Here is a 9190-nt window from a genome sequence, read left to right as displayed (position 1 = left end):
AAGCTCTTCAGTGTTCATCTTTGTATGTTCAACCCTTTCTAGAACTCACAATGGTCCACAGTCAGTGGCAACTACTCATGGTGTACCCTTGCATGAGTGTGTTGCCATAATTTCATTTAAATGTTATAAAGTAGAGGACAATGTGCTGCGAATAAGAGGTAAGGAACATAATTCATCCGGATACAAATAAAGGCTGTTTGTTCACTATAACCCACAAGAATTTTGCCTTATTGGTATATCAGAGAAGGAGTTCAGGGCCATCAATAGGTCTACCAAGATGGGCACCACTGAAACTGGTGAGCGGTGTGGGAGCAAGGAAGAATGTTCTACACACCGGGGGTCATGACCATACCGCGATGGCAGCCGCACTGTAATCATCGCTTACCTGTTACACTCTTCTGAGACTCTCAGTCTCTCCCGGTGTGCCATCAAATCTATTTATGCCGCATACATATTAAGAACCTCTGTTTTCAATTTTAAGTGTAGACCAAATGTTCCAACTCCAGTACCTCTCCCACTAAATAATACCTTCATAATTTACCGACTGCCTAACTCAGGGCATTGTCTAAAGATGAAAACCTCTGACCTATAAAGGAAATGATTTGTGGTGGCTGAGTGCTTTTTCTAATTTATCCAGTGATTCGATCCATGGATATAGGAAAATGGACTCCATTCAGGGCTTGAATAAAATCACCTAACTTCACCAGAAAAAACTTGGCCTCAAGAAGATGAATTTCAAGAATTCATCTATAGCTTCTGAGAGCACCTAGGAGGATTTGCCCAGGCTACGACGCCCAGAAATTATTGGGGAGCCAGAAATCCCATCAGCAAAGATTTGTTCTGAAGATGACGGAAGAGCAGCCTGATACAGTGGAAATACCCAGCCCCGCACAAAAAGTGAAGATTTTATAGAGAACCCTTTATCAGGTATGTTTCCAACCAACAGAGCTAGAAGTAAACCCAGGAAAGGCCCTGCTGGAAAGACACAAAATAAAAAGCAAAGGTGCCTGATAATGTCACTGCCTTCGTAGCTGTCTTGGGGGCCAGTCCTGTGACTCTTCTCCCCATGGAGCTACTGGGTAGCATGTCCCCCGAAGACACCTTACATAACATGGATGATGGAGGGGTCCCATGAGGCAGGCGATCTGCACAAATATGCTCTCAGAGAGGAAAGTCACATTCAATGAAGGGAAATGAGGGAAAGAATACAGATCTAGAGAAAAGAAAAAAAATGTGTTCTGCTTTTGCTCCAGTGGTCAGCTTCCTCACCCCTCAGCCACCCTCTTCTTCTCCAACCCCCTGACTGCTGAGTCCTCTATGTTTATCCCGAAGACCAAGTGAACACTAGGTGGAAAAATGAGAGCCCAAGGCCCAGTGGCCTTCCACCACTCTCCACGGTCCAGGGCAGAGCTAAGGAGGAGACGCTCGCCCGCGCCCTGTGGGTCAGATGCAGAGACTGCACCAACTAAAAGCCAATGTAAGAGCCTCACAAGTTTACAGATGGGAGGAGGCCTCTGGAAATGTGAACAGTGCTGAAGCTCTCTCTCCTGACCACACCTTGACTTCTCTGTCCTTCAGAAACCTGCTCCTACTCTTCTCCACAAAATACTCTAGCCAGAACTTTCAGGCCACTTTGCTAGGGCTATAACTAAAAAAACACCTTCCCATTCACGGGACACCCTAGTGCTGCCAGGTTAGTTGTTTCAGTATGGAGGTGCAGCAAAACCACCACGGGGCCGAGACTGGGGGCCACATTCCTTGTCCTTCCTGGACACATAGCTGGGCCTCACGCCCAGTTCCCTCGGAGTTAGGTATAGCCACAACACTGAACCCTAACAAGGGGACTGTAAGGGACATGCACCACTTGTCTGTCTGGTGCATGGAACTTCCATGCACAGCAGTCTGTATTCTTTCTCCACCCACTGGCCTGATGCAACAAACACAACCACTTTGGAAGCCACATGGGGAGGACGACAGAGCCACACGGCAGAGCCACAGGGTAGGTGCAGGTTGGGTCCCTGAATCACCACCAGGAAGGAAGCTCCAATTAAAGAACACCCTTCAGGGTATTATATAAGCAAGAAATAAACTATTATGTTTGAGCCATTGCACATTCTTGACTCCAATTTGTTTCTTACTGCAATGAATCTACCTTAATTAATATGCACGTTCTTTCAGAGGGGCCCATCCTGGAGGCTCTGTGCTTTCCCACACTGGTTTCCACTAGAGCATTTCATTGGGCAGTTATGCTTCTGAAAACACTGTAGATGATGTAAGAGAGCCTTCCCTATTGATGATAAAACTTTGCTAAGCAACAGGCCTCTGTTCTTGTGTGGAGGAAATAGGGCAAGCTAGGGAGTCAGGCTGGCTTTGATCTCTTTTCCACAATATTCTGCCCAGGTGATTAATATCAGCTCACTTTATCTTTCTGATCCTAAACCCTTCTCTGTAATTGGGACAACTAATTATCCCAATTAATTATTAAGATACATTTGCAAAGAGTAAGGTTTAAGGAGTAGAATCAGGGCACTTAATACAGTGCCTGGTACACAGAAGCTATTATTGTCATTATTATTTATATTTACTAGTATTTACTCGATTGTACCCTTTAAGTACAGGAACAGTATCTGATTCATCCTTTTAACTTCAGCATTAAACATGAGTTCCCAGAAGACATGGATTATGTCTGATTTATCTTTATATCCCTACATCTAGAACAGTGATGATTACTTCATGAAGGGAAACTATCCTTAGTATTAATATTATTACTAACTGTTGCCTCCAAAGCAAGGATTGTGTCTATAAATCTTTCTTTGGAATCTAGAAGGATGACCTGCATGTAATAGGCCCTCAACAATAGTAATTAGTAAACTAATTTCTCAAAAAAAATATAAATCGATTAAATCAATAAACCAATTTCTCTCTAGTAGGTAGTTGATGAGATTCTGGTCATGGGGATTGGTGGGAGGCAGTGGTCACCAGAGAGCAGGTGGGTCTGTGAGGGAATCTGGATTCCAAATCAATAGCAGCCTGGAGTTCCCAGACCCCCATACCACATAGGTGGCATTGCTCCCCACAACCACCAGAACATTCTTTCGAGGTGGAGCGTCCTCCAGTTCCCACTGTGTCATTAAAGGTAAACAATATAGCCTAACCAGCCTACCTCAAAAAGTTGTCATGAAATTCATCCAGTGCAAAAACAATTTACAGAATGCAAGTTTTTCTGGAAAATTGACTGGTACTGCTATATCACCAACGTACCTTGTATAACAACTGTCAAATAGTCATTTTTCCCCTAATTTCCAGAATCGTAAATAGAAATAGTGCCTCTATTTCTGATGCTGTAATTAAAAAATATTACACTATAAAACTTTAAATTTTTATTAAAAAGTGAAAATAGGGAGCGCCTGGGTGGCTCTGTTGGTTAAGCGACTGCCTTCGGCTCAGGTCATGATCCTGGAGTCCCGGGATCGAGTCCCGCATCGGGCTCCCTGCTCAGCAAGGAGCCTGCTTCTCCCTCTGACCATTCCCCCTCTCATGTACTCTCTCTCTCTCTCTCTCTCTCTCTCTCTCTCATTCTCACTCTCTCAAAATAAATAAATAAATCTTTAAAAAAAAAAGTGAAAAAAGTACTAAAAAAAAAAGTTGACGTGAAGCGATACACACATACGGAGGGATGCTCTCACTGTTCCGGGTGTCCTCACCAAAGTCACCTCCAGTCTTCTTTGTTGTCAGTACTCTCGTGTTCCTCCTTTCCCTTCATCTGGCGGGAGACCCTGTGTCCCATTCTTTCCCTGTGTAAGGTACAACGACATCTTACCTTAAAACATTATTATTAAGACAAATACTCTTCTACTATATATTACATAAAGACAAATATCTTACATAAAGACAAATATTTTTTATTATTAAATTGTCCGTTTCTTGGAAACACACCCAGAAATGACTCATTTCTTCAAAAATAAGGTAATAAAGTACTCCGCTTTGTCCAAGACAAGACTGTATCACACGTACGTCAGGCTAGCCGGTGATAAGTCACATTTCACTTTCTCAAGAGTGTTTCAACAACGAAAGTTTATGAGTGTTTCAACTCATAAACTGCTTCTGAAATGAAAAACAGGAACTGGGAGGAGAATGCGGGGCAAGAGCTTAAATGAGAAAAATAGGTTGAGATTAAACTTGGTCATAGCTGGAGGAAATGTAGTTCGAGTACACTGTGTATAAATAATTGCCCTGGTTACGTACGTTAAGTCTGAAAGAAGGTGCGGGTCACGTTAGAAGTGTCACCAGGAGGTCCTGCCAGGCTTACAGCCAAACGACCCTCAGAGTGACATTTAGCTTGGGGCTCTCTCCCTCAGGCAAGGCCAGTCCTCCCCTCTATAGGCTTTGATATTCCATGTTGTCAGCACACACAGTGAATTCACCTCTGGAGGATGTAAGCTCATGGGAGATTGAGGGAGAAACGAGAAAGCCAACACGTCCACTTACACTGAGCCTTGCAGCTTTCAGGCCCCTCATGTGTGTGCCTCGCCTGGCCAGCCCGGAAATACAACCTGAAAGCAGTTCACTTGGTGCGCCTGGCCTCAGGGCGGGTTATAGGATTCCAATTACAGGACTTTCAGTCCATTCTTCACCACCACAGAACACACCTGCCTCTAGGAGTCAGGACATCAAGTTGGGGAAAAGGGGCTCCTTCTGCCTTCCTAGTGTGCCCACCTTGGCCTCTCTGTCCCTTGGTCTCCTGCCTCCCACATGTACTTGTCCCCACCCCCCACCCCACCTGGATGGCACAGTCTTTCTCATTCTTCATCATATTGATCAGGTCAAACAAGGGTCTCAAGCTTCCTGTTAAGAGCATGCGAAATGCTTTCTTTCTATGGTGACTCTTGCCACTATTTAATCTCAAGGACCACGTGATACTTTCATTCAAGTTGTCAACTCTCCTTATAAGAGGTCCCGTTACTTTTGCCCAGGGCAGAATATATTAGGCCTGCTTTTTGAGGCAGATGCTACTCATTTGATGGTGTCATCTGCAAATGCTTCGGTTTCAACTTCCATCGTAGGGACAGATACTCTTATTATTAAATAAATTGACTTCAGACGTACAAATTTCTTGTCAAAAGAAGTCTGAAAGAGCAAATATCGTAACTAAAAGAACAACTGGTACCTGAGGCACAAGAACGTTGTTGAAATAACAACAGGCTAGAATTTGGAGCGCCTGGGGTTCTCAAGCCGATTCAACCTTACAAGCTCTGTCCCTGGCTCTCCCTCTCCTTCTCCCACTCCCTCTGAGGGCCAGAAGGCAGCCAGCATCCGCAAGCCAGGCATCAAGCCCTCACCAGGAACCCGATCAGCCGGCATCATGATCTCGGATTCCCAGCCTCCAGAACTATGAGAGAGAAACGTTTGTTGTTTAAGCCACGTAGTCTATGATACTTTGTTTTAGCTCCCTAAGACACCCAAAGCCCTACAGTTACTACCAGGTTAGAACCCTGTGCTAAAAGAAATGACAAAAACATCTGAAGAAGTTGCCCCCAGGGCAGCCTACTAAATGCCAACAGTCCCAGATCTTGGGTGCTGCTATTCTGAGGGCAGAATTGGAAATTAATTTGTGTCAGTGCCAGCCCTACTCCCAAAAACGTGGCAAATGACCTAGATGGTCTAATTCAGAGGACGGGCACTCCAAAGGCCACCTTGTGCAACAGTATCTCCCTGGCCCGGAAGCCAGCAAGCTGGGCACTTGCCAAGCCACCATTCCAAGTCCATTCTTCTGGAATCAGTGCTACTCTCTTCTGGAGGCTCTCTTTCAAACTTCAAGTTTCACTGAGCTGGGAGGCAGAAGCTCATTGCTCCAAGCTGGTCCACCAGATGCAGCTGCCAAGCAAGAGAGAGTCCCAGAGGCCTGGAAAAAGAAAGGGTGGGGACCGGCAGGAGGGAACTGGGGGGAGGGAGGGAGGCAGATGAGGGGCCACCACTGCCTTTTCAGGGCACTGGCACGATTCCACCATAGAGAATTCTGCCCCTGGCTTGAGCCGGGGTGCTAAAGCCATTATTTATAGCTTACAGCCTCTCAAATCAAGTGGCACTACATGCATGGGAAGGTAACCAGAAGAAGCAGGGAGCACATCACGGTGGGGACATTGCTACAGCAGATGGTGGCCATGGCTTGTTCAGAGGAGATTCTGTTCTGCTTTAATAGCATCTGATTCCAAGCGAGGCTGAGCCTCCAGATCTGCTGACACTGCCGCTCCTGGATCCAAGTCGGTCACCGGCTCGGCATCTGGACCCCTCAGCCTTCAGGCAGGCTGCACTCAGGCAGAAAATGGAATTTCCCCTTCCTGCCTCATTAAAGGAACCATCCGAGGTCACTTCTCCAACAGGAGCAATCTGGGCTGAATTGAGTCTTGAGCAGTGATGAGCTGGGGCATCAAATTCCATGAGCCTTCCTGTGTCTCAGTATGAAATACACTGGAGTCAGAAAGAAATTGCTGCCCCCGTCCTCCCTCCCATGGGGCGTATGCAACTCCATCTGCTGCTTCACGTTCTAAGAGCTACGGATGGCAGTCATTTCTAAGAAACCACAAAAATAAATTTCTTTCCAGGCCGTACTTTGCATTTTTACCTCCACTGAGCATATCACTGGGCACCAGGCAGAGAATACTATGGGTCACAAAATCTCATTGGCTTTCGATGTATGTACATTTGGGAAGCGGGACATTCTGGAGGTTTCCTCTGGAATATCCAGAGGATGGAGGTGCCACATTGATGAGATGTTTCCTATCTCTCTTAATCCCCTCCTTCGTTTCTCCTGTGTGGACCCCGCTTTCCTTTCAGCTTCTTCAGCTCCATTCTCGGGCATGAGATTTGTTGTTCCAGCGTGGACTGTGAGGAGAAAAATGTAAGAATGAGATCCTAGGTCTCACTAAACCCCACTGCCCCAAAACACAATGAGCCACTTCTGGCAGCCTGGCCAGTTGGACAGGAAGGCCAGCGGCTGAGGAACGGCACCAAGCTTTAGCTAAGTGCTCGCTGTTGAAAGGTTTCATGAAAAAGTCCTGAAGCAGAGAAGTGAAATGTTCAGGGAGTAGAGCCCCCCAACTCCTGTCCTGGAAATAGTGTTTATTGGATGGTCTCTGGCTCCCAGCAACCCGGTCTCAATTTCCACAAAGCAAATAGAAATGAACACAAACTTTCAGCTGCCCCACCCTCCCCACCCTCCCCAAGCAACCCAGGCTCGCAGCAGGCTCTGACTTCTCTCACTTCCTTTCTAAGCGCAAGCCCTCAGCACCCTCTGCTTCACCCAGAAGGTAGGTGGCAAACAGCCAAGCTCTGGGGGCAGTCAGAGAAGCAGAGACCCAAAAAACAGAGCCCTGGGCACATGGGCCATTGTCGGGGGGGGGCGGGGAGAGGTGCGGGAAAGGTTCTGCCCACCCTTGGGAGTTTAAGGCCCAGGCATTGCAACTTGGAACGACCTCTGTCCACTTTGGTCATTTACTGATAGAAAACCTAGCCCGGAGTGAGTAGTGGGAACCCAAGATTACACAGAACTTGAATTCAGGTCTCCTGGGCACTCTCTGCCCACTACTCCTCATTGTCTTCTTGTGCTCGGGGTAAGAGAAAGGAAGGGGCTCATGGAGCATGAACGTTTGAGAAGCTCTAGCCCCAGGGTTTTCTGAATCAGAAATTGTGCACTTCTCATCTGTTCTGCCCACACTCCTCATGAGGCGTCTGGTGGGCTGCTCTGAAGAGAGGTCTTCATCTCCTCGTGCCAACTTGGACTGCAGTGGGGCCGAGACAGAGCTCAGCCCACGTCTGGACCCCACGGCCTCTCTCCTGCAGCCTGGGCAGGCTTGCAGCTACAGAGGAAACATATGGAAACATAAAAAGGAAGCTGTGGCTCAGCATTAACAGGCAGTATAGAGAGCAGGGTGGAGGTCTTGAAGCTTACCCACAGCTTAGATGCCTGTCCTACCCACCATCTCCAAAGCCACTGTCCAGAAACGCAAGTGTGAAATAAGGTGGATTTCTCTGCCTCTCCCCACAGGGTTTTGAGAGCTTTAAAAAAAAAAAAAAAAGTTTCATCTTTAGATTGTGGATCTACTTATAGCACGAAAACCTAGATTTTAACCCAGGGCCATGCCGCCTTTAGGAAACACAGATTCATGGTGATATCCAACCCTCCAGAATTTTTCGTGTGGGCCCTGTGGACGTTGTTATTTGCCTTGACCCTTCTATGTACCAAGATAGCAGTGATTGCTCTTTGTGATACAAGCCAGGGATCTCAGATACATCAGACAAAGCAGATGTTATTCCCATTTTACAGACAAATAAAACGAGGCTGAGAATTCCAGTTGCATGATTTGCCCCAGATCTTACAGCTGGTCACAGGGCTGTGATTCAAACCCAGGTCTGAGTCTGAACCTGGTTTCTTTCTTAGGCACTGCTCCTTCAACCCACCTCCAGTACCAGCAGTCAGAACTTAAGTCAATTCATGACTCCTCTCCATAAAACTGAGCACCGAGAATCCCGGAATACCCACCACCCCCACACTCTATTTGACCACTGAGACTCAGCGAAGGGGAGCTCTGCTGTCCCTGTTCCCCTGAAATACTAACCAGAGAAAGGCAAACTACTTCCTGTTCCTCAAGAGTCCCCGTTACCTGCATATCTCCTTCTGATATGCCAATCATGGTTCCACCCATGCTGGCTGCTACCAAGTTGGTTTCATCCCTCGGTCATATTTGCAAATTTGTGCCCATCCCTTCAGCGATGGTGTTTACCCTAAGTTATAATTCTACACAGAGGAAATCTAGGCTGTTTAATTTTTGATTCAGTATCAAACAGAAAATCACCCAGAATTGGGCACTTAATGAAGATGATGATGATGATGATGATGATGATGATGATGATGATGAGGGCCTGGGACGCTCTGTCCCGGTAAAGCATCACCAAAATTATCCATAAATATTTCCCAGCAAGCTGCTGCAGAGGACTCAGTAGACAAGGGCATCAGAGTCTCTGTGAACGGGTTTTCCCCAGTAGTACCGGATAAGGGTTTGGCATTCCCCACCCCCCCACCCAGGGCACTGAACTGGGTCGTGGGGGGAGGCTCAGAGGCAGCAGGAGGCTCAGAGCCAAGCTGACAGGCGGGAGGAAGAAGTCAACACACCTTCACATGGGGTGCAAGGAC

The 9190-nt window shown here is 46.9% G+C and overlaps 1 protein-coding gene across 3 annotated transcripts in view; it reads right to left on the bottom strand.

Moving 5' to 3' along the window:
• Positions 1-3736: 3736 nt before the first annotated feature.
• KCTD12 (potassium channel tetramerization domain containing 12) overlaps positions 3737-9190 on the bottom strand; it is a 71038-nt gene continuing 65584 nt past the window's right edge. For 2 of the 3 annotated variants that reach the window (XR_003208974.2, XM_073894419.1), the window contains one exon: positions 6659-6882. Coding sequence is in view for 1 of the 3 variants with exons in the window: in XM_073894419.1 (XP_073750520.1) it covers positions 6840-6882 (43 nt within the window). In the remaining 2 variants the exon portion in view is untranslated. Of the gene's footprint in view, positions 3795-6658; positions 6883-9190 lie in introns of those variants that run through there. The other variant, XR_003208975.2, reaches the window with a different exon arrangement.

The sequence above is a fragment of the Callorhinus ursinus genome, unplaced genomic scaffold, assembly GCF_003265705.2.
Source record: "Callorhinus ursinus isolate GAN/ISIS: 27379988/994484 unplaced genomic scaffold, GSC_fseal_2.0 scaffold7, whole genome shotgun sequence".
Lineage (NCBI taxonomy): Eukaryota > Metazoa > Chordata > Mammalia > Carnivora > Otariidae > Callorhinus > Callorhinus ursinus.
This window is presented reverse-complemented; position numbering and strand designations above follow the sequence as displayed.